Raw genomic sequence first — 24,874 nt, 5'->3', positions numbered from 1 at the left:
AGACGCTGGACAGTGGGACCGGTAGAGGGGCTGGAGGGGCGGGGTCCGAGAACTGGAGGCCCTTGGATGCTCCGTTGGCCTCAGGAAAACTGCCCAGATAGAGCTCCCACCCCACCCTGTCAGGATTCCCACCACTCTGGCTCCTCTTCACCATCAGCTCCCCGTCCCTACAGTGGATGGGGGGAGTCCCCCTTCGCTCCCTGGGGAGCGGCCATGAGGGGGTTCACCCAGGCGCACCCCCGCCTCCCAGCTCGTGGGTCGAGGCCAAATAAGGCCCAGTGGAGCGCTGTGGTCCCGGCCCCGCCCCACCCTCGGCGCGCACATTCTTCTGCCTTGTAAGGCCCGGCCGCCTGGCCCCACCCCGGCCCCGCCCACGCCGAGCAGCGCCCAGACCCGACGGACCCGCAGCGCCACGCACAGAGCGCCTTCTCCGCACCAGGTGGGAGCCCACCAGCGGCCGGGGCCAGGTTGTCCACAATCGGGGGGCTAAACGCTGGGGCGGAGATCGAGGTGGCTCGGTCCCGATCTGGCCACGAAGGGGGCTGGAACCTGGGGCAGACCCCACGGACGGGGACGGTGGAGGGTCCTCGGGGCATGGATAGCAGTTGCGGGGCTGGGGCTGCGAGGTTGCTTGGCCCAACAGGGGTTCTGGCCGGGGGCTGGAAGTGCTCTGGGCCCTGGGGGAACCAGTGGCTCTTTAGCCAGCGGAGGAGCTGGTGCAGGCTCTGCTGGTTTGGTGTGGAGCTGGAGACCCCAAGCCCAGACTTCCGGGGCGTCGGGTGGTTTGTCATCTCCGGCACTTGGACTCCCTGACCCAGTGGATCCGCGTCTGTCACATGAGGAAACAGCTCTGTTGGGATCCGTGAGACCCCCTCCAGGGCATCCATGGCCCCTTCCTCATCTCCCATCTCCCCACAACCTGAGACACAAGACAGGGATGGAGACCAGGGAACCCCACACACACCAAGCGCTGTGGGTCATAGGTGTGGCGATTCCCCTTTCCGGGCCATCTGTGCCTGTTGGTGGGGGGAAAGCTGGCCAATGGCCCTGCAGGGCTCACTGCCTAGGGGACCAAACAAGGGCTCAGGGCTGGGGAAACCAGTCCCTCTGCTCCTTCCTAGCCGTCCAGCTGCTCTGAGTGCTTCAGGAAAGAGTCCGATAGAGGTGAGTTCATGAGCCAGCGGGCATCTGGCACTGCCTAGCATGGGGACTGCGAGGTAAGGGGGGTGCTCTCAGCCCAGGTCTTTGCTGTTATGGTGGGTGTTCAGGCACCAGTAGGGGGGAGGTGGCATCAAGTCACAGCCACCAGGCCAGTCACCAGCTGTGTCTGGACCCTGGTATCTGGGACCCCTGGGACTTAGATCTGTCAGGGAGGGAGAGGAGATGGCTCCAGTGCTAAGGGCCAGCTCCTCCCTGACCCCTGTCCCCCGGCCAAGCCTAGAAGCTGCTTCTGGTCACAGTTTTCAGCCCCTTGGCTCCCAGAGGCTCCCCACAGGCATCTTAGGACAGACATTTCCTTCTCTGTTCAAGTGGCAAGGGTGCCATGGGCCGAGTTTGCCACCTACTCACTCAAGTCCAGGCTGGTGGTGAGCTACCAGGAATCAGGGGTCCTGGCTTCCAGCTGGACTCTGCCCCTCTCACTGGGCAGGCCATTTGCCCCCCTTGGGCCTCAGTTTTTCTGTCTGTTCAGTGGGGACACCCTCATCCTCCATGCTTCCAGAGGTTGCTGGGATGAACATGGCAGCCCTGTGCAAACTAAAGCGCAGTGCTCTCAGCCACGTCATGGGTCCTCAGTAGAAGGTGGGGTGGGGTGGCCATGGAAGCAGAGGGACCAGCTAGACCCACACAGCAGCAGGTGGGCTGTTAGCCATTCCCCCAAGCCAGTCATTTCTGGCCTTGGTGTCCTCTCTCCTCCTGGCCATGCTTGCCCCAGAGCTTTTTGCAGATAAGAAGGTGGTAGCAACAGTGATGATGACCATCACAGGCCTCTGCTGGGCACAGTGAACTTCTCCTCGGAGCCTGCTATGGGCGCCGTGAGTCAAAGTTCCCTGAAAACATGGGGGCTCAGAGGGATTGGGCCCCTCGAAGCACTAAACGACAGGAGAGGAAGAAGACCGGCTTCTAGGAACAATGGCTCCTGCCCTTGGCCTTTCCCCAAGGCAGGACTCCGGGTACCGTCCCACGCCGACCCAGGTCATGGGGTGAGAAGGGCTTTTGTCCACTCACCCTGAACCATGTGAGAAATGGCCAAGGGCCACTATGTTGGTCCAGGGGGACCCAGGCAGCCAGTGTCTCATGACTACAAGCAGTGTGGCCCTGGGAGGGGCTGGGAGCCAAAGACCGAAAATCACTTGAACAAGGTCGTGGGATAAAGGCCTGAAACAGCTTGAGGGGTACTCAAAACCACACACTGGGAGTGAAAAACAGAAGCAGCACAGGCAGAGAAGGCTTCCTGGAAGCTCTGCACCAAGGGGCTCAGGACAGAGGAAAGAGGTGGCAGCAGCCCTGGGGCCTCAGTCAGGCCCACAACTGCCCCAGCGAGGGAGCAAATGGCCCTATGTCCTCAGGGGCATAGTCCCCACGGTTGTGACAAAGGTTCTGGGAAGGAGCCCCTTGCTAAACCTCAGTTTCCCACCTGTACAGGAGCAGTAGGCTGGCCAAGGTTGCCCTTGGTCATTCATTAAACTAGCATCTGTTAGTCCCACTGTTGGTCCTGACAGAGAGAGAGGCCTTTTAAATGTTTGCTCTCAAAGCAAAGGGCAGGGCCAGCCTCCGGAGGGAGTATCTCAAGAGCTGGGGTGAAGAGGAAGGGCATTCCAGGAGGAGGGACCAAGGAGAAAAGTCTGGGGGTGTCTGGGGAACAGAGAGAGGCCCAGCTTGGTGGAAATGCAGACTGTGAGAAGGAGACAGAAATGGGTGCTGTGGTCATGGATGGGGGCAAGTGGGGTTCACACAGGGGCTTGAATATCAGGCTGAGGGGGCAGGGAAAACTTTCCAGTGCTTCAAAGTGACAGGTTCAGGTCTGGGTCTGTTTGGGATAGGAGAGATTGGTTGGAGTCTAGGAGGCCAGGTTTGAACAAGGGTGACAGGGAGCTGGGTTCTCAGCCCCGGCCCGGGTCTCACGCTGCTATAAGCACTGGGGAATGAGAACAAGGAGTAGGACCCAAGACCAGGTGTGTCACTCTCTGGGGGCTGGTCAAGCTCTGTGGGCAGGTGGGGGCGGGGGGGGTAAGAATGCCCAGAGCTGTGCCCATTAGAACCTTGAAAGAAGGGAGTGCAGAGGGATCCTGGGGGAGGGGAGAGGAGGAGGAAGAATGTCAGGAATGCACTGGGAGGGCGCTGATCCAGCTCTTTCTGTAGGGACCAGGGAGCCTGGAAGGCAGCCCACAGTGGGGCCCTTACTGCCTGCCACACGCCCACCCACCTTATCACCTAGAGAGAGAGAGATGGCCAGTGTAAATGCACAGATCCCAAACCTAAGTATTTTACCCAAACAGTCGCAGTGGAAATAGCCCACTCAAGCCCTGTGCCCAGCATTATGCCAGGTGTTTTTCAGGCACTAAGTCCATTAATGCCCACTGTGGGGCACTCCTCATGTCCCCATTCCCAGACGAGCAAATGCAGGCTCAGAGAGGTAGAGGAAGTTGTCTAGGGGCACAGCACAGGAATGTCTACTTTTGTGAACTGCTGGGTAGCAGGAGCCCTAAGCTTGTGGAAGACCTTGAATGCCGGGCCTAGGAGCTGGCCTAGGGAAGGCAGGAAGGTTCCTTGGTCTGGTGTCATACCTTTGCCCCTCCTTCCCAGCCCTTCCTGCAGAGAAGCCCCACCCTCCCAAAGCCAAGATGTCCAGCAAACGGGCCAAGGCCAAGACCACCAAGAAGCGACCGCAGAGGGCCACTTCCAATGTCTTTGCAATGTTTGACCAGTCCCAGATCCAGGAGTTTAAGGAGGCCTTCAACATGATCGACCAGAACCGCGACGGCTTCATTGACAAGGAGGACCTGCACGACATGCTGGCCTCGATGGGTGAGCAGGCAGGGGTAGGGGGTGTACATGGGGCTGGGGTACCGGCAGTGAGGTCCTCCTCACCTACGAGCACTTCCTGTGTAGGTGAACACATGGTACCTACCCTAGAGAATGCTGTTGTTAGGTGCCATCGAGTTGGTTCTGACTCATAGCGACCCTATGCACAACAGAACAAAACACTGCCCAGTCCTGCATCATCCTTACAATTGTTATGCTTGAGCTCATTGTTGCAGCCACTGTGTCAATCCATCTCACTGAGGGTCTTCCTCTTTTTGCTGACCCTGTACCAAGCATGGTGTCCTTCTCCAGGGACTGATCCCCCCTGACAACTTGTCCAAAGTATGTAAGACACAATCTTGCCATCCTTGCTTCAAAGGAGCATTCTGGTTGTACTTCCTCCAACACAGATTTGTTCGTTCTTTTTGCAGTCCATGGTATATTCAATATTCTTCGCCAACGCCACAATTCAAAGGCATCAATTCTTTGGTCTTCCTTATTCATTGTCCAGCTTTCACACGCATATGATGCAATTAAAAATACCATGGCTTGGGTCAGGCGCACCTTAGTCTTCAAGGTGACATCTTTGCTTTTCAATACCTTAAAGAGGTCCTTTGCAACAGATTTACCCAATGCAATGAGTCGTTTGATTTCTTGACTTCTGCTTCCATGGCTGTTGATTGTGGGTCCAAGTAAAATGAAATCCTTGACATCTTCAATCTTTTCTCCGTAGAGAATAGGTGTGCATTATTTTTTCCATTAACAGATAGGGAAACTGAGGCACAGAACAGTTCTGTGAGGTCTAGTGCTGGATTTATACTCAGACAGGCTGACTCCAGAGCAGAACTCCCTGTAGCAGGCCTGAGGATTGGGCCATCTGGCAACATTTCATTTATAGAAAGTCTGAACTCCGCAGAGCTGATCTAGCTTCCCAAGATGGGGAAACTGAGATTTAGAAGAGGGGCCAGAGCACCCTCCCCTCCTTCAGAGAGCACCCATTCCAGGCTTTCAGAGTCCCTCTGACCACAGTGATTTCCCCAAGGATCAGAATCTTAGAGCTGACCAAAAAAAAAAAAAGCCAAGCCCATTGCCGTCGAGTTGATTCTGACTCATAGCGACCCTAAAGAACAGAGTATAACTGCCCCATAGAGTTTCCAAGGAGCCCCTCGTGGATTTGAACTGCCGACCTTTTGGTTAGCAGCCGTTTAGCACTTAACCACTACGCCACCAGGCTTTCCCTTGGAGCTGAAGGGTTCAGGAATCAAGTCCAAGTCTCCATTGCTCAGTTGGGGAAACTGAGGCCCAGAGGCCAGGCCTCCAGATGCCACCCCTCAGCCTGTGGCCCTGCCCTCACATCCCTCTCCACATACTGGCCACAGACAACTCCCCTCTGCCCCAGTTCCTGGCATACCCCTTATGTGGACCGGACACTGGCTGGGCAGGAAGGGGAGTTTCTAGCAGCAAGGGAGGCAGCCACGCGACGGTCAAGCCACAGGCACTGAAGACAGACAGCCCTGGGTTGGTCTCTGGCTCTGCCCCTCACTGGCTGGGGCGGGGGGGGGGTGCCACTCTGTGCCCATTTCCTTTCCTGTGTGATGGTGGCTGTGGCTCTCATGCCCACTCCCACTGTGTCTGGGGACAGAACTAGACAGCCCTGAGGGGGAGTGCTGACATGCAGACACTGGCTCCACCCTAGGCGTCACCCCTTTTCCAGCTTCAGGCCAGGCTCTCTAGAAGGTTCCCTTCCCTATAGAGGTGATAGTAAACTCCAAGCCCCTCATCCAGGCCCCTTCCAGCTTCACAAATGAGGAGGACAGAAGCCCAGTGAGGGGACAGACTGGCCCTAAGTACTCTAGTTCCTGTGAACAGAGTGGCCCTCTGCTCTGGGTTACAAAAGTCACAGCTCCTCCCGGCCCTCAGCTTCCCTGACCACTGCATGGGAACACAGTGTGGCCTGTGATCTCAGGGGAGGAGGGGACATAATTCCTCATTTACAAGGTGGTACTCCAGCACCTGGGTCCCAAACTCCAGTGACTTGATGACAGCCCTGGACATCCAGCCAGAAAAGCGCATACCCGTGTTTGGAGCACATGTCTGTGGGTCCCCAGGTCATCCATAGCTTTCTGGTTAAGATCATCCTCCTCAGGATAAAAAATTAAAATAAAAAAAGAGCAATAAATAATAAAATCATAATAATAATAATCTCTGCAGATATTAGGTCTCAAAACAATTCTATTGGGTAGATGTGACTATCATTGCCATTTTACAGAAGAGACTGAGGGTCAGAGAGGTTAAGCAATTTGTCCAGGGTCACATAGCTACCAAGTGGTTGTTATTGTTAGGTGCCATCAAGTCAGCTCTGACTCATAGCGACCCTATGTACCACAGAAAAACACTGCCCGGTCCTGCGCCACACTCACAATCGTTGTTATACTTGAGCCCGTTGTTGCAGCCACTGTGTCAGTCCATCTTGTTGAGAGTATTCCTCTTTTTCACTGACCCTCTACTTTACCAAGCATGATGTTCTCCAGGGACTGGTCCTTCCTGACAACATGTCCAAAGTATGTAAGACACAGTCTCGCCATCCTTGCTTCTAAGCATCCTGGTTGTACTTCTTTCAAGACAGATTTGTTCGTCCTTTTGGCAGTCCACGGTATATTCAATATTCTTCACCAGCAACACAATTCAAAGGCATCATTCTTCTTCCGTCTAACTTTTTCACTGTCCAGCCTTCACATGCACGTGATGCGACTGAAAAATACCACGGCTTGGGTCAGGCGCACCTTAGTCTTCAACACTTTAAAGAGGTCTTTTGAAGCCGATTTGCCCAATGCAACGCGTCTTTTGATTTCTTAACTGCTGCTTCCATGGGTGTTGATTGTGGATTCAAGTAAAATGAAATCCTTGACAACTTCAATCTTTTCCCCGTTTATCACGATGTGGCTTATTGGTCCAGTTGTGAGAATTTTTGTTTTCTTTATGTCGAGGTGCAATCCATACTGAAGGCTGTGGTCTTTGATCTTCATTAGTAAGTGCTTCAAGTCCTCTTCACTTTCAGCAAGCAAGGTTGTGTCATCTGCATAATGCAGGTTGTTAATGAGTCTTCCTCCAATCCTGATGCCCCATTCTTCTTCATATAGTCCAACTTCTGATTATTTGCTCAACGTACAGACTGAATAGATGTGGTGAAAGGATACAACCCTGACACACATCTTTCCTGACTTTAAACCACGCAGTATCTCCTTATTCTGTCCAAACTGCCTCTTGATCTATGTACAGGTTCCTCATGAGCACAATTAAGTATTCTGGAATTCCCATTCTTCACAATGTTATCCACAATTTGTTATAATACACCTAGTTGAATACCTTTGCATAGTCAATAAAACACAGGTAAACATCTTTCTGGTATTCTCTGCTGTAACCCAGGATCCATCTGACATCAGCAATGATATCCCTGGTTCCATGTCCTCTTCTGAATCTGGCTTGAATTTCTGGCAGTTCCCTGTCTATATGGTGCTATAGCCACTTTTGAATGTCCTTCAGCAAAATTTTACTTGCATGTGATATTAATGATATTGTTCAATAATTTCAGCATTCGGTTCCATCACCTTTCTTGGAAATAGGCATAAACATGGGTCTCTTCCAGATGGTTGGCCAGGTAACTGTCCTCCAAATTTCTTGGCACAGGTCAGTGAGCACCTCCAGTGCTGCATCTGTTTGTTGAAACATCTCAACAGGTATTCCGTCAATTCCTGGAGCTTTGTTTTTCGCCAGCGCCTTCAGTGCAGCTTGGACCTCTTCCTTCATTACCATCGGTTCCTGATCATATGCTACCTCTTGAAATGGCTTAACATTGACCAATTCTTTCTGGTATAATGACTCTGTGTATTCCTTCCATCTTCTTCTGATGCTTTCTGCATCGTTTAATATTTTCCCCGTAGAATCCTTCACTATTGCAACTCGAGGCTTGAATTTTTTCTTCAATTCTTTCAGCTTGAGAAATGCTGAGAGTGTTCTTCTCTTTTGGTTTTCTATCTCCAGCTCTTTGCACGTGTCATTATAATACTTTACTTTGTCTTCTTGAGCCACTCTTTGAAATCTTCTGTTCAGTTCTTTTACTTCATCATTTCTTCCTTTTGCTTTAGCTGCTCGACATTCAAGAGCAAGTTTCAGAGTCTCTTCTGACATCCATTTTGGTATTTTCTTTCTTTCCTGTCTTTTTAATGACCTCTTGCCTTCCTCATGCATGATGTCCTTGATGTCATTCCACAACTCATCTGATCTTCTGTCATTAGTGTTCGACGTGTCAAATCTATTCTTGAGATGGTCTCTGAACTCAGGTGGGATATATTTAAGGTCAGATTTTGGCTCTCATGGGCTTTTTCTAATTTTCTTCAATATCAACTCGAACTTGCATATGAGCAATTGATGGTCTGTTCCACAGTCAGCACCTGGCCTTGTTCTGACTGATGATATTGAGCTTTTCCATCATCTCTTTCCACAGATGTAGTCGATTTGATCGAGGTCCATGTGTATAGTTGTCATTTATGTTGGCGAGAAAAGGTATTTGCAATGAAGAAGTCACCGTTCTTGCAAAATTCTATCATGCAATCTCTGGTATCATTTCTGTCACCAAGGCCATATTTTCCAACTACCAATCCTTCTTCATTTCCAGCTTTCCCATTCCAATCACTAGTAATTATCAATGATCCCAACTGCATATTTGATCAATTTCAGACTGCAGAAGCTGGTGAAAATCTTCAATTTCATCTTTGGCCTTAGTGGTTGGTGCATAAATTTGTATAATAGTGGTATTAACTGGTCTTCCTTGTAGGTGATGGATATTATCCTATCACTGGCAACGTTGTACTTCAGGATAGATTTTGAAATGTTCTTTTTGATGACGAATTCAACGCCATTCCTCTTCATGTTGTCGTTCCTGGCATAGTAGACCATATGATTGCCCGATTCAAAATGGCCAATACCAGTCCATTTCAGCTCATGCAGGCCTAGGATATCAATGTTTATGTGTTCCATTACATTTTTGACAATTTCCAATTTTCCTTCATTCATACTTCTCACATTCCACATTTCAATTATTAATGGGTGTTTCCAGCTGTTTCTTCTGATTTTGAGTCAGCAAATGAAGGTCCTGAAAGCTTTACTCCATCCACGTCATTAAGGTCAACTCTACTTGGAGGAAGCAGCTCTTCCCCAGTCATCTTTTGAGTGCCGTCCAACCTGGGAGGCTCATCTTCCAGCACTATATCAGACAATGTTCCACTGCTATTCATATGGTTTTCACTGGCTAATTCTTTTCAAAAGTAGACTACTGGGTCCTTCTTCCTAGTCTGTCTTAGTCCAGAAGCTCAGGTGAAACCTGTCTGCCATGGGTGACCCTGCTGGTAGTCGAATACCAGTGGCACAGCTTCCAGCATCAGAGCAACATGCAAGCCCCCACAGCACGACAGACTGACAGATGTGGGGGACTAAGTGGTAGAGTTTGAATTTGAACCTAGCAGTTGATTCCAGCATCCATAGGGCTGAGCCAATCACTGCTATGAGTGTTTTACAACCATTATCTTATTTATATTGACAATTCTCCTAAGAGGCAGGGGAAACAGAGGCACAGAGCCAGGATTTAAACCCAGGCCTGGGTAACACCAAAGCTCATTGGTTTAACCACTTTGGAAACTATGCCTAGAATATGAGATCATGCTGCCTGGGTTCAAATCCAGGCTCCACTTTTTTTCCTGTGTGTCCATGGACAAGTGGCCTCACCTCTCTGAGCCTCAGGTTCCACATCTGTGAAGGGGGACTGAGATCCTGAGCTCGCGGGGAGGTTAGAGTGAAATGCAGTGATGCCCGGGGAGAACCAGACACACAGCGAGCAGCCAGCAGATCGCTGCTCTTTAGAAAGCATTGGTCATCAGTGACATCCAGACCAGAAGAGGAAACTGGTCAAGGCATCGAGGGAGTGGCACTTGGTGACATCAACCTCGTGCTTTGAGAGCCCAGGAGGAGGGAGCTGGGAGAGTACACAAGCAATCAGGAAACTGGCCATCCAGGCTCAGTGCTTTAGAGTTTGCAACACTTACTATATCGCCTGTCTGTGGACTCTCACTCTGGGTCACAAGGGAGGGGACAGAGAAGCAGACATGGCCCAGAGTGGGGACAGGAGGAGGCCCGGTAACAGCAGATACGTATGCCCCACTGTCACAGGGAAGAACCCCACAGATGAGTACCTGGAGGGCATGATGAGTGAGGCTCCCGGGCCCATCAACTTCACCATGTTTCTCACCATGTTTGGGGAGAAGCTGAACGGCACAGACCCTGAGGACGTGATCCGCAACGCCTTCGCCTGCTTCGACGAGGATGCCTCAGGTAGGTACCCCCAGCTAGAGGCCTGAACACCCCACCAGGGGTGGGGTGCATGTAGTGGGGCTGGGCCACCCTGGGCCTTCAGTTCCTCTGTCCTGAAAGATCAAAACAGAAGCTACCCACCCCCATTTCTGTCACCAGGAACTATAAAAACCATGCTGCCTCCTTGTCCTCTCCCTGAAATGCTAGACCCAACAGCCCCATCTTGATTTCTGCCACCAAACCTCTCCACTCTTGATTTCACCTGTTGGCCCAACACACTCTCCTGTGTCTTAGGCCTTTCAACAGATCAAACTGTCTTGTGCCCGTCTTGCCAACAAAGCACAGAAACCAGCCCCCATTTCTAGATCTTCCAAAGGACTTTGTGTCCCATAGCTGGTTTCCCCCAGGACACAGCCAGAGTCACGACAACAGCAACAGTTTCAGCAGCAGTAACATTTCTCAGGGTCCATAAGCATATTCAGAACATGTTCCTGACTAATTTCACAGCCCCCCACCAGGCTGGCGCATTTTCACCACCATTTTATAGATCAAATAGACACAGAGAAGTAATTTGGGGATCAGCATTCAAATTCAGACAGTGGCACTGTGGGCTCGTGCTCTCAAATAAAGCAGGACATGCCTAGCACCCCCTGCACTCATGACCACAAGCTCCCCACAGAAGCACCTCACGGACTGTGCCCTGCAGAATCCTTCCGTCTGGGACCCTGTGAGCCCTCCACCCATGTCCTCAGAGACCAACCAAAAAAAAAAAAAACCCATTGCCATCAAGCCGATTCTGATTCATAGCGACCCTATAGGACTAGTACAACGGCCCCATAGGATTTCCAAGGAGTGCCTGGTGGATTCGAACTGCCAATCATTTGGTTAGCTGCCAAACCCTTAACCACTGCACCAGAGACCAGGTGTGTGCATTTTCCCAGCCCCTCCCCTACCACAAGGGCTCGCAGGCCAAGGGGTAGAGGGTGTTGAGTGCTGTGCAGCCCAAGCCCTGCCCTCATGGACCCTGGCCCTGCCCCCAGGTTTCATCCACGAGGACCACCTACGGGAGCTGCTTACCACCATGGGTGACCGGTTCACAGATGAGGAAGTGGATGAGATGTACCGTGAGGCGCCCATCGATAAAAAGGGCAACTTCAACTATGTGGAGTTCACCCGCATCCTCAAACACGGCGCCAAGGACAAGGATGACTAGGCCATTCCTACTCCTCCCTATACCCAGGCCTCCCCCAGTCGCCTCCCCCCACACTCACTCACCTGTACCATCTCCTTGCCCATGGCCCCACAGAACCCTCACAAGGGATCCTTCCTCTGAGGGTTAGGGCCCTAGCTCCCATCAGAGGAAACAGGCCAACAGATGGGCAAGTGCCAGGCAAGCGCACGGTCAACTTAAGGCAGGTGCTCCCACCATGCCCCAGAGATATGGGAGTCATTGACCCATCCCAGGAAGGACTATCTTCCAGGGATGCGCCAGAAGGGCACGACCTAGAAGGACCAGGGGAAGGCTCCTCAAGGGAGCCCAGGCTTGCCCGGCTCTGGGCTGCCACCTAGGAGGAAAGGGCCCTGTGTCCAGGTGTCTGATACCACCTCACATGCAACCCCATATAGGGCCTGAAAGCCCTTTCCCAGCCACTGCCACAAACACAAACCTCACCAAGGTCCCCCCTCAGTGGACAGGACCCCTCCCCTACACCCTGCCTAGTGGCCAGAACACACCCCACCCCACCTTGGGCATGTCCTCAAGAAGATGCACACAGCGTGGAATTTGGGCCAGGGGAGGCGAATCTCAAATAGAAGGCTGAGCACTACTTCGGGTCTGTGTGTCTGGGGTTGGGGTGTGACAGGGTAACTCTTAGCCCCCAATGCCCTCCCACCCCCTCCCATCCCCAGTGGCTGCCCTGATCCTCCTCCCTGACCCATTGGGCCCTAGCTGGAAAGGGTCTGGGGGTCCCTGAGACCTTGTGGCCCAGAGCCCCACTCTGCCCAACCGGTCCCTCAATAAGTAGGCTCCATGCTCAGCTGAGACCAGACCACCATGGGGGAAGAGGATGGGGAGCTGAGGGCAAGGGCCCTTCTGGTCTTCTTGGAGCTCATGGAAGGGACAGGGTAGGGGGCTAGGGGCACAGGAATCTCCCCAGGAAACCCCAGTAGAGAGTTCTGGCCCTCTGAGCGGGCAGGGGTCAAGATCACACAGCCCTGAGGACTGGAACCTGGATCTCCGGGTTACTTCGGCGTTCCCAGAAAGCCAGGTGATCCTGGTAGAACAGGGAGGCTTTTGGAACAGTGATGAGGTGGACATCATAGGAGCTCAGGAATGGAGGTGGCAGTGAGAGGCTTTGACAGGCAGATTCTCTAAGGTGGGTACCGGCTACCTCCCTCAAACCTCAGTCAGTGCAGGCAGCCACGGGGTGTGCTCTGGGCAGTGGCCTGAGCAGCTGGAGGGGCAATTCAGCCATATGTCTAGCAGGGGGCCACAGCTTTTACCAACCACATGTGAGTGAGGCTGAAGTGCTGGATGGGGACACTGACAACAGCTTGGCACATACGAGCGGCAGGAGTATCAGATGAATGGCTGAACAGAGTCGAGAGCGGCAGAGATCACCTGAAGTCACCCAGTGGACCTGGTGCCCCAGCAAAGATCAGGGAGCAGTTGCTGGATCCAGCTTGGTCCTGCTGTCTTCCCTAAATGTCACCCACATCAGCCAAAGAGCCACAGCACATGGCAAAGGTCCATTAGCAGCGCCAAGGGAGTGCTCAGCACCAAGGGGACCCTGCATCAGTCCAGGAGGGTCTTAACCTGGTGGAATCCTTAGGCATTGCCCCCACCCTGACACCAGACCCTTCTCACCTGGGCCCTGGACAAGGCCCCTCGTCTTGGCTCCAAATTGAGCCCCGTAAGTGCCTGATCTCAGCTCCAGGTAGCCAGCCCAAACAATCTCCAAGCCAGGCCCTAATACTGCCCCGGAATCAGTCCCAAACACACCTCCAACCCTGGTCCCAGAGTGGGGGTCCCCAGCTCCACACAGGGCCCTGAGCCACCCTAAGCCCAACCCCTGGCCGCCCACTCCCTGCAGCCAGCCCCAAGGGAATACGCTGGTAGTGAGGTGGCCTTGGGTATCCTCCCACACCTCCCAGAGTGTGGGGCTCTCTGCGCAGAGCCACTGCAGCCCCAGAGGCCTTCCTGGAAGAAGCCAGGGACATATTATTAGGAAAAAATTCCCTTTAGTGTACACATGGCAACATGGCAGACCTTGTCACAAGCCTACCACCCACCCTCACCCCAGACAGATGGAAAGGCTCTACCACCCCCCACCCCAGGGAGATGGAAGGCCTCTGGGGTGGGGAGAGTACAGAAAAAGACTGGTTTTACAGCTGGTCTGGGGGCTGAGATGCATAAAGTGTTCTGGGTATGGAAGGGTAAGCCCAACAGGCCAGGAGGAATCTGGCCCATCCAGAGGGCTCCAAGGTACAGAAAAAGGCCTGGATGCAGGAATGCATATGGCATACTCAGAAGTCAGGTGAGGAACACAATTTTTCATTTCATAAACTAATTTAAGTACATCTTAAGCAGCTTTTCAGGGGAAAAAAAAAAAGAAGCTAATGTGTTTTATTTATTGCAGACATTTAGATAACAGTGACACCCTCCCAGGACTTTCAAAGTCTGTCACAAAATCCAGAAGCCACAAATACTTCTGTAGGGTTAAGGACACCATGAGCAAAGGTAAAAGACAAGCCCAGATTGGGAGAAAATATTTATAGCATAAATAACAAAGAGTTAATGACAGTAACCTATGAAGAGCTTCTACAATTCTTTAAGAAAAAGACAAATAATACGAAGAGGAAGTTCTCAGAAGAAACGTAAACACACAGTAAGCATATTTTAGATGCTTAGTACACATATTTTAAGTGCTTAACATCATCATAAAATTGTAGAAATAACTGTTTTTTCCTAGTATTTTTCTAGTTCTAATTTTTGTACTTAGATCTTTGATGAAAGTGCCTAGGTTTTTAACAACTATGCTCTCAGGAGCAAGAGTTCTGTCTGGAAGAAGTTGTGTGACCGCAGACAACTCACATGATAGCATTACACTTACCATTTTTTTCCTTTATATACCTAGAGTGTCTACTCCACCCCTGCCTGCCAATTTGTCTTACTGTGGTGGCTTGTGTGTTCCTGAGATGCTGGAAGCTATGCCACCTGTATCTCAAATACCAGCAGGGTCATCATGGTGGGTCGGTTTCAGCAGAGCTTCCAGACTAAAATAGACTAGGGAGAAAGGTCTGGAGATTCTCTTCCAGACATTAGCCAATGGATCACTGTCGTAGTCACCTAGTGCTGCTGTATCAGAAATACCACAAGTGGATGGCTTTAACAAAGAGAAATCCAAATTCAGGGTGTCAGCTCCAGTGGAAGGCTTTCTTTTTCTGTCAGCCTTCTCATCAATCTTCCCCTGGACTAGGAGCTTCTTTGTGCAGGAACCCTGGGTCCAAGGACACGCTCTGCTCCTGGCACTGTTTTCTTGGTGGTATGAGATCCCCAACTCTCTGCTAGCTTCCCTTTCCTTTTATCTCTTGAGAGATAAAAGGTGGTGCAGGCCACACCCCAGGGAAACTCCCTTTACATTGGCTCAGGGAGGTGACCTGGGTAAGGGGGGTGTTACAATCCCACCCTAATCTTTTAACCACAGGCAGAGATTATGATTTATAACACATAGGAAAATCACAAAATAGAGAACAACCACACATGGCCTAACCAAGTTGACACATATTTTGGGGGACACAATTCAATCCATTACAATCACAAAAGAATATTGTCAATGCTGGAATATAAGCCCCCTAAGTTGTAAGCCACTCGAAATACTCAGTGGCTGAAGCTATGGACTTGAGCATACCAACAACTGTGAAGATAGAGCAGGACTGAGACAGACAAGGTTAACAGTGCTGGTGGAGCAAAAGACTACCATCTAGAAGCTGGGTAAACAGGAACCACACCCTGTCTACATAAGGTTGAAACAATCTGTGAATTAGTACCTCTTTAAAAAAAAAAAAAAAAATTTTTTTTTTTCTTAGTGTGCTTCTAAGAACACTGTTTAACCTTCCTTACCCCTCCAAAGGTGGCGATGTAGTGCCAAAGATCAGTGCACTTGCGCTATATCCCATAGTAAGCGATGCCAAGGGCTGCTGAGAAGACTCCATCTTGAATATTAGCGGGTTCCATCTTGGATTCCAGATGTACGTGCAACCTAATTAACATGCACCACCATTCTGAGAAGTACCCACCCCTTGAAAGAAGCCCACTAAATATTCATTACTCTATTGTCTCCACTGAACCCATATAAGCCCTAGCCTTGCTTTCCTTTTCGAGTCAGACTTTTGGAGAGGCTTAGTCTCCCGCTGACTCCTTTTGCTTGACTCAAGCAAAATAAAGCTTGCTGAAGATACAAGTTTGTCTTTAGCATGTATTCTTACTCAGGAAAAGACAAGGACCCTTTGTGTCATATTGGTGATTGGTAATAGGACCAGACAACAGTCTGCTGTATGTGGGGTCCTCATGAATCAGCACTGGAGCTCTCAAAAGGGAAAAATCACAGTTCTAATCTTAAAGGAGTTTACAGCATCATGGGGGAGACAGCCCAGAAAACAGATGGGTGCAATGCAGTGTAATGAGTAGTTTAGTGTGACAGGTCAGCACAGTGACTCAGAGATGCTCTGAGGTGGGAGATAAGGGTGATGAATAAAGAAAGCCTTCTCAGAGAAGGCGTGAAGTGAGATATAAATCAGGCCAGGTTCCAGAGGAAACACTGGTCACGGCTAAAGGGCCTTCAGTTCCTAACAAGACAAAGAGCCTGAACTGTGGCTCTTTCCTCTGACCACAGAAGCCTGAGGGACGTTAACAGAACTGTCAACACAATCTGAAAACAAAACAAAAAAACCCTGAGGCCATCTAAGGTAGCTAAGCCCCAACGGATGGGGGTATGGATGAGTCAGAAGAAAAAGGGCAGACAGCAGCCCAAAGCAGAAACCTGGAGTGGAGTGGATTAGACTCTGAGGTGTACCTTTTCCACCCCACCACTTTAAAAAGCAAAGATGTCCCAAGCCATAGTGTTTCAAATCGCCTTATATGTATATGAAAGCTGGACAATGAATAAGGAAGACAGCAGAAGAATTGATGTCTTTGAATTATGATGTTGATGAGGAATACTGGATATACCATGGACTTCCAGAAGAACAAACAAACCTGTCTTGGAAAAAGTAAAGCTGGAATGCTCATTAGAAGCAAAAATGTTGAGACTTCGTCTCATGTACTTTGGACATGTTATCAGGAGGGGCCAGTCCCTGGAGAGGGACATCACGCTTGGTAGAGTAGAGTATCAGTGACAAAGAGGAAGACCCTCAATGAGATGGACTGACATAGTAGCTCTAACAATGAGCTCAAACGTAATGATTGTGAGGATGGAGCAGGACCAGGCAGTGTAACTGGACTGGTGCAGGTCTCGCTTGGTGCAGCTACAGAGGCACAAAGTGGGTAAAAGTCAAAGAAGCAGCTTTATTTAGTTGGCCAAGTAAAGCCGCTCACCAGGACTCGTGTCTCCAAGGTGGCTCCCTGAACGATGGCTCAGAGGTTTATATGGGTAAAGGAAATTGGGCCTGGAGTCTTCAGAAACACTTTAAGGCTAGATCAGTTTGCTGACTGGCTTGGTCCGAAAAGGCATTCCCAAGGCAGTCTGGTCTGTGCCTGCTCAGTCTGGAAGGGGGGCCACAAGGATGGCATTTTGCCCACGTCCAGGGTGTAGATGGGGCTATGTTTTTCAGCCTCTGACATCAATAGGTCATCTAAAGGACACAACTGCTGGTACTGTGCATGTCAGGTGGGCCAGATCTGGTTCTTGCCAGTATTAGCTGATCCTGCAACCCCAGCCTGTTTTTCTCAACTGAGCCAGAAACAGGAAACGTACTTGATAAGAAGATTGCTTAAAGACAGGGAGTTAGTTCCTATATCACTTAAGATGGCGGGCACAACTTCTTGCCTATTCAAGATGTGGTGGGTGTGCCATCGGTCTCATTCCCTCCTTTGCTTTTCAGGATTTGGACAACACGTCCAAATTCTGACTTTTACAGGGAGTTGGGGTGGAGGTTACTCTTCTGTAACTTCTTCAAGCTGAACAGTGGCATTGGCATAAAACTGGGAATGGGTTTTACCTGGGTTGGTGGAGGGTACAGGGGGATATGCACCCAAAACCACCTGTAAATGTACCCGCCAGAAAAGGGAAGTAATACATCTTTCAACAAGCTCAGAATGCATGGACCAAAAAGACAGATGGTAAGTATAATAATGACTGGAACTACTATGGGCCATATCCAGCTTAAAAGGGTACTTGCCCAGGAACCAGTAACAGAAAGGTTGAAATTGGGCCCTAGGAAAGTTTGCTTTAGATGATGTAGCCACTTGGCTTGTTCGAAAATGTGTTCAACATTTGTTTCAACTGCCCCTGAGGTATTGATATACATGCAACAGGAGGTATTCTGTATAGCACAGACTCCTCTTCTTTAGCTAAGAGGTAGTTGAAAACAAGGAAATGATCAAGGACCATACCTGCCAGAGAGTCAAGAGCTTTCTGTTCAGAGATGGCTGCATCCATGCTATTGGCAACTTTTTCGATAGTGTCAGTCAGGTTACTCCACATAAATTCCTGTTGTGCTATGCCAACCCAGGGGATGGTCAGTCCAATAACTTATGTATTAGGGTTCTCAAAGGAATCAAGGAAAACACAGACAAAATCCTAGAAGAAGGCAGGAAAATACAAGAATAAAATGACAAAATAAAATAGACAACTGGAAACCATACAAAATGGCAACTAGAAATTCGGAAGCTTAACAATAACATTTCAGAAATAGACAACTCAATGGAAAGTCAAAGGAGTAGAATTGAAACAACGGAAGACAGGATCAGCAGAATAGCATACAAATCCCTTGAAACTAATCTGTTTGACAAACAATTAAGAAAGAAAAAGAATGAAGAAAGCTTAGAGATATGCAGGACACCATTAAGAAGAACAACTTAAACGTAATCAGAATTCCAGAAGAGGAGAAGTCAACAAAAAGCACAGAGAGAATTGTTGAAGATTTGCTAACAGAAAACTTCCCTAATATCATGACAGATGAGAAGATAACTGCCCAAGAATGAACTCAATACAGGACAGATCCCAAAAGAACACCACTGAGACATATAATAATCAAACTTTCTAAAACCAAAGACAAAGAAAAAATCCTGAAAGCAGTGCAGGAAAAACAAAAGCTCACCTAAAAAGGAGCATTAGTAACACTGAGCTCTGATTACTCAGCAGAAACAAGCAGGCAAGAAGCCAATGGGAATGACATCTATAAAACCTTGAAAGAAAAAAACTGTCAACCCAGAATTATATATCCAGCAAAACTACCCCTCAAATATGACGGTGAAATTAGGATATTTCCAGATAAACAGAAATTATGGGAATTGTAAAAACCAGACCAACTTTACAAGAAATCTTATCGGAGTCCTTCAGACAGAAAACTAACACCACCAGACAACAACCTGAGATTAAAACACATAACAACATCAGCCAGATATCAACCCAGATAAAGAAGTCTTAAAAGTAAAATAAAGTTAAAAGACAGAAAACAGGGAACCAGAGATGTCAATCTGTAACTGACGACCACTTCAAAACATAAAAGGGGAATAAAGGGTGTATCAGTTCAGAATGTTCATATGGAGAGGAAGTCAAGGCGTTATCAAGAAATAAATTACTGCCTTACACTTAGGAAGATAAATTTCAGTGTAACCAGAAAGAAAGCTAACAAACCTACTCAACAAAATATAAAAGAAGAAAATATAAAGACTCAATACACACACCACCACCAACAAAGGAAATGAAAAGACAATCTACAAAAAAAAAAAATTCAGCATAGAAAATTAAGCGGAATGAAGAAAACATCAACACCACAAAATAAAGCATAACAAAATGACAGCAATAAACTCATGCCTATCAATAATCAAACTGAATAATGCACCAGTAAAGAAAGACAGAGTGGCAGAACGGATTAAAAAATACAACCCACTGAAATGCTATCTGGAAGACACAAACCTTAGGCAAAAAGATACAAATAAACTAAAACTTAAAGAATAAATAGAAAAAGATATATCAAGCAAACAATAACCAAACAAGTGCAGGAGAGACAATACTAGTCTCTGATAAAATAGACTTTAAGGCAAAATTCACCATAAAAGACAAGGAAGGACATTATCTAATGATTAAGGGTTCAATCAACCAAGAGAATGTAACCATAGTAAATATATACGCACCCAAAGACAGAGCTCCAAAATACATAAAACAAACTCTAACAACACTGAAAAGAGAAATAAACACTTCCAGAATAATACTACGCAGACTTTAACACACCACTCTCAGTGAAAAGAACTAAAGAGAAACTCAACAAAGACACAGAAGATCTAAATACTGCAATCTACCAACTCAACCTCATAGACATACACAGAACACTGCATCCAAAAATGTAAATAACCCCAATAAGAAATGAGATGGGTGACGTTACAACAGAACCAACTAAAATACAAAGGATCATAAGAAATACTATGAAAAATTGTACTCCAACCAATCTGAAAAGCTAGAGGAAATGGACAAATTTCTAGAAACACATAACCTACCTAAACTAACACAAACTAAAGTAGAAAATTTGAATAGATCCATAACAAAAGAAATTAAATGGGTCATTAAAAAAAAACTCCCTCCCTTATGGAGCAGGAGATCAGTGGAAGGCAGATCTTAAATTCTTGGAAGAAGACCAGGCTTAATGGTCTGACTGAGACTGGAGGGACCCTGACAGTCATGGTCCCCGGACCCTTTGATAGCCCAAGATTGAAACCATTCCCAAAACCAACTCTACAGACAGGGATTGGCCTGGACTATAAGACAGATGACAACGCTGGTGAGGAGTGAACTTCGTGGCTCAAGTAGACACATGAGACTATGTTTGCGACTCCTATCTGGTGGTGAGATGAGAAGGAAGAGGGGACAGGAGCTGGTTGAATGGACACGGGGGATACAAGGTGGAGAGGAGGAAGGTGCTGTCTCATTAAGGGGAGAGCAGCTGGGAGTGCACAGCAGGGTGTGTATGGCTTTTTGTGTGAGAGACTGACTTGATTTGTAAACTTTCACCTAAATTAAAAAAAAAAAAAAGAACCAACAACACCAACAACAAAAAAGTCCCAGCCCAGGCAGCTTCACTGGAGAATTCTACTAGAATAGTTGACAGCAATTCTACTCAAACTATTCCAGAACAAAGAAAAGGAAGGAATACTTCCAAACTCACTCTACAAAGCCAGTATGTCCCTTATACAAAAGCCAGGCAAACACATCGCTAAAAAAGAACACTACAGACCAATATCCCTCATGAACATAGACACAAAAATTCTCAGCAAAATCCTAGCCAACAGACTTCAACAGCATATCAAAAACTAATATATCACAACCAAGTGGGATTCATACCAGGCGTGTAAGGATGGTTGAACATTAGAAAATCAATCAATGTAATCCACCACATAAATAAAACAAAGGAAAAGAATCACATGATCATCTCTACCAACACAGAAAAGGCATTTAATAAAGTCCAACATCCATTAAACCACCAAACCCACTCCCGTCGAGTCAATTCCTACTCATGGCGACCCTACAGGACAGAGTAGAACTGCTCCATAGAGTTTCCAAGGAGGGCCTGGTGGATTTGAACTGCCAACCTTTTGGTTAGCAGCCGTAGCACTTAACCACTACATCACCAGGGTTTCTACCAACATCCATTACTGACACACACACACAAAAAAACTCTTAGCAAAATAGGAATAGAAGGAAAAATCCTCAACAAAATTAAGGACATTTATACAAAACCAATAGCCAACATTATCCTCAAACGAGAGAGTCTGAAACTATTCCCCTTGAGAACAGGAACCAGAAAAGGATGCCCTTTATCACCACTCCTACTCAACATTGTATTTTAAGTCCTAGCGAGAGCAATAAGGCAAGAAAAGGAAATAAAGCACATTCAAATTGATAAGAAGTAAAGCTATCCCTATTTGCAGATGATATGATCCTATACACAAAAAAATTCTAAAGATTCCACAAGAAAGCTACTGGAACTAATAGAAGAATTCAGTACAGCAGCAGGATACAAGATCAACATACAAAAATCAGTTGGATTCCTCTACATCAACAAAGAGAACTTTGAAAAGGAAACCAGGAAAACAATACCATTTATAATAGCCCCCCAAAAGATAAAAAACTTAGGAATAAATCTAACCAGGAATGTAAAAGACTTACACAAAGAAAACTACAAAACGCTACTGTAAGAAACCAAATGAGACTTATATAAATGGATAGGAAGACTTAACATTCTGAAAATGTCACTACTACCCAAAGCAATATATAGATATAATGCAATTCTGATCCAAATCCCAACAGCACTCTTCAACGAGATGGAAAAACAAATCACTAGCTTCATATGGAAGTGAAAGAGGCCCTGAATAAGTAAATTTTTATTAAAGAAGAACAAAGTAGGAAGCCTCACACTACCTGATCTCAGAACCTACTATACAGTTATGGTTGTCAAAACAGCCTGGTACTGGTACAACAACAGACACATAGACCAAGGGAACAGAATTGAGAATCCAGAAGTAAATCCAGCCACCTATGGACAGCTATCTTCGACAAAGGACCAAATTCTATTAAGTGAAGAAGACACAGTCTCTTTAACAAATGGTGCTGGCAAAACTGAGTATCCATCTGTGGAAAAATGAAGCAGGACCCATACCTCACACCATAACTCAAAAACTTACTCAAACTGGATCAAAGACTTAAATATGAAACCTAAAATTATAAAGATCATGGAGGAAAAAACAGGGACAATGCTAGGGGTGCTAATATATGGCATAAATAGGATACCAAACATAACTAAAAATGGACACCCAGAAGAAGATGAACTAGATAAATGGAGCCTCCTAAAACTTAAACACTTATGCTCAACAAAAGACTTCTCCAAAAGAGTAAAAAAGGGATTCTACAGATTGAGAAAATAATTTTTGGCTACGACATATCCAACAAAGGTGTGACGTCTAAAACCTATGGGAAAATACAACACCTCAACAACAGAAAGACAGACAAGCCAATTAAAAAATGGACAAAGAATACAGATACTTCACCAAAGAAGACATTCAGGCTAACAAACACATGAAGAAACGCTCACAATCATTAGCAATTAGAGAGATACAAATCAAAACTACAGTGAGACTTGATCTCACCCTGACATTACTGGCACTAATCAAAAAAAAAAACAAACAAAAATAACAAATGTTGGTGAGACTGTGGGGGGATTGGAACTCTTATACACTGCTGGTGGGAATGTAAAATGGTACAACCACCTTGGAAAACAGTATGACGCTTCCTCAAAAAAGATAGAAACAGAAATACCATATGATTCAGCAATCCCACTCTTAGGTACATACCCTAAAGAAATAAGAGCCACGACGTGAATAGACATATGCACACCCATTTGCACTGTGGCTGTAATCACAATAGCAAAAAGGTAGAAACAACCTAAGCGTCCATCAACAGATGAATAGATTAACAAATTGTGGTACATACACACAATGGAATACTGTGCAATGATAATGAATAACCATGAATCCATGAAACATCTCACAACATAGATGAATATCGAGGACATTATACTGAGTGAAATAAGTCAATCACAAAAGGACAAATATTGTATGAGGCCACTATTACAAAGTAACAACGGAAGTTTGCACACAGGAAAAACAAAATTCTTTAAGGTTACCAAGAATGGGAGTGGAAGGGAGGGAACATTACCAAATACATTGTAGACTTGTGTTAACATTGGTGAAGGGAAAGGCAATACACAATATGGGAGAAATCAGCACAACACAACCAAGGGTAGAGAGGACACTGAGAGCAATGCAGGAATAAAGGACAACCACAGTAACCTATAGCATAGACAATCCTGCAACAATTGTATTAACAAACAATAATTTACAAATGGATACAGAGATAGATACACCAAGAGGTGTGGGAGCACACCCACTGGCAGATACAGGTTTAGTGGTGGGTATTTCTAAAAAAAAAAAAAAAAAAAAATTTTTTTTTCTTTATTTCTAAGTACATGACTATAGCTGCTCATATACTAATGTGGACAACAGAACACACAAGGAGCACTGTGAGGGAAACCTCTTAGATGTAACCAAACACCTGACGGGATGAAGTCCCTAGGCTCAAAGCCAAAGAACCATAGACTCGGGGGACATCGACATCAACTGGCACAACATAGTTCATAAAGATAATGTTCTATCATCCTGCTTTGGTGCGTAGCATCTGGGGTCTCAAAAGCTTGTGAGCAGCCATCTAAGATAAAATTACTGGTTTCTTCCAGTCTAGACCAAAGGAGAGTGAAAAAAAGACAAAGACTCAAGGGAAAAATGAGTCCAAAGAACTAATGGACCACATGAACCACAGTTATACGACCCCGAGACCGGAGGAACTAGATGTTGCCCAGCTACCACTACCAACTGCTCTGACTTGGATTACAATGGAGGGTCCTGGACAGAGCAGGAAAAAAATGTCGAACAAAAGATCAAATGCACAAAAAAAGACCAGACGTACCGGTCTCGCAGAGAATGGGTGAACCCTCAAGACTACAGCTCTAAAACACACTTCTGCCCTGGAACTGAAGCTGGAGACGACCTTCCAGCCAAACAACAGTCAAGTCCATAAAATAAACAATAACACAGGAGAGGAACATGCTCCTTAGAACATTACAAGCAATCAAAAGGTCAGTATTTGCCAAAAACCAAAGATAAAAAAGCAGGAAGGAGTAGAAAATCAGGACAAAAGGAAACAGAGGACCCAGAGCGGAAATGGGGATAGTGCTGACACATTGTGGGGAATGAAGCCAAGGCCATGTAACACATTAAGCGCAAACTATCGCACGGAAATTTAATTTGCTCTGTAAACTTTCAACTAATGCAAAATGAAAAAAAGAAACAACAACCTTTGGTTAGCTCTTGGGCAGGCTGGCTGGAGTCCCTTTCTTCAAGGCTAATGTTCAGGGTGGAGAAGCAGCGACCCGTTGGCAATGACTGCACAGCAGCCAGATACGGAATCCCATAAATATCCACCCCCCACCCCCTCCAATACTCACCCAAAGAGTCCTGTTGGGCATATTTCCACCACATGTGCCAAATAAAGGAGAACAGTAGAACCAGCTTCATCAGGTCATTGTTAAGTTTGGAGTTACCTTATATAATCGCTTAGTCCAGGACCCGGCTCTAGTATGCCTAAAGGAATTATCAGCACCTCTCCTCTGGCTAGTCATTCTCCACCTCCCAGAAGAGTTAAGGTCAGACTTCTCTAGG

The 24,874-nt window shown here is 47.2% G+C and overlaps 1 protein-coding gene across 3 annotated transcripts; it reads left to right on the top strand.

Moving 5' to 3' along the window:
- The first annotated feature begins 367 nt into the window (after positions 1 to 367).
- Positions 368 to 12,212, top strand: MYL9 (myosin light chain 9). 3 transcript variants are annotated; one of them, XM_049868743.1, is made up of 5 exons: positions 424 to 439; positions 1,122 to 1,164; positions 3,805 to 4,026; positions 10,246 to 10,407; positions 11,427 to 12,212. In XM_049868743.1, exons 3-5 carry the CDS (start codon positions 3,843 to 3,845, stop codon positions 11,597 to 11,599), a joined length of 519 nt encoding a protein of 172 aa, XP_049724700.1. In that variant the 5' UTR covers positions 424 to 439; positions 1,122 to 1,164; positions 3,805 to 3,842; the 3' UTR covers positions 11,600 to 12,212. The 3 variants fall into 3 exon arrangements, with proteins under 3 accessions (XP_049724699.1, XP_049724700.1, XP_049724701.1); XM_049868744.1 differs by lacking the exon at positions 424 to 439 and adding an exon at positions 453 to 467; XM_049868742.1 differs by lacking the exon at positions 1,122 to 1,164 and having other exon boundaries at positions 368 to 439.
- Positions 12,213 to 24,874: the final 12,662 nt, after the last annotated feature.

This window comes from Elephas maximus, chromosome 25 (genome assembly GCF_024166365.1).
Source record: "Elephas maximus indicus isolate mEleMax1 chromosome 25, mEleMax1 primary haplotype, whole genome shotgun sequence".
In the NCBI taxonomy this organism is placed as follows: Eukaryota; Metazoa; Chordata; class Mammalia; order Proboscidea; family Elephantidae; genus Elephas; species Elephas maximus.
Note: the sequence above shows the minus strand (reverse complement) of the source record. Positions and strands in the feature narration are given on the sequence as shown.

Excerpts from the sequence above, each read along its gene's own strand:
- MYL9 (XM_049868742.1), top strand. The coding sequence starts at position 3,843 with ATGTCCAGCAAACGGGCCAAGGCCAAGACCACCAAGAAGCGACCGCAG. Across the intron at positions 4,027-10,245 it reads CGACATGCTGGCCTCGATGG|GGAAGAACCCCACAGATGAG; the intron begins GTGAGCAGGCAG and ends CCACTGTCACAG. Across the intron at positions 10,408-11,426 it reads CTTCGACGAGGATGCCTCAG|GTTTCATCCACGAGGACCAC; the intron begins GTAGGTACCCCC and ends CCCTGCCCCCAG.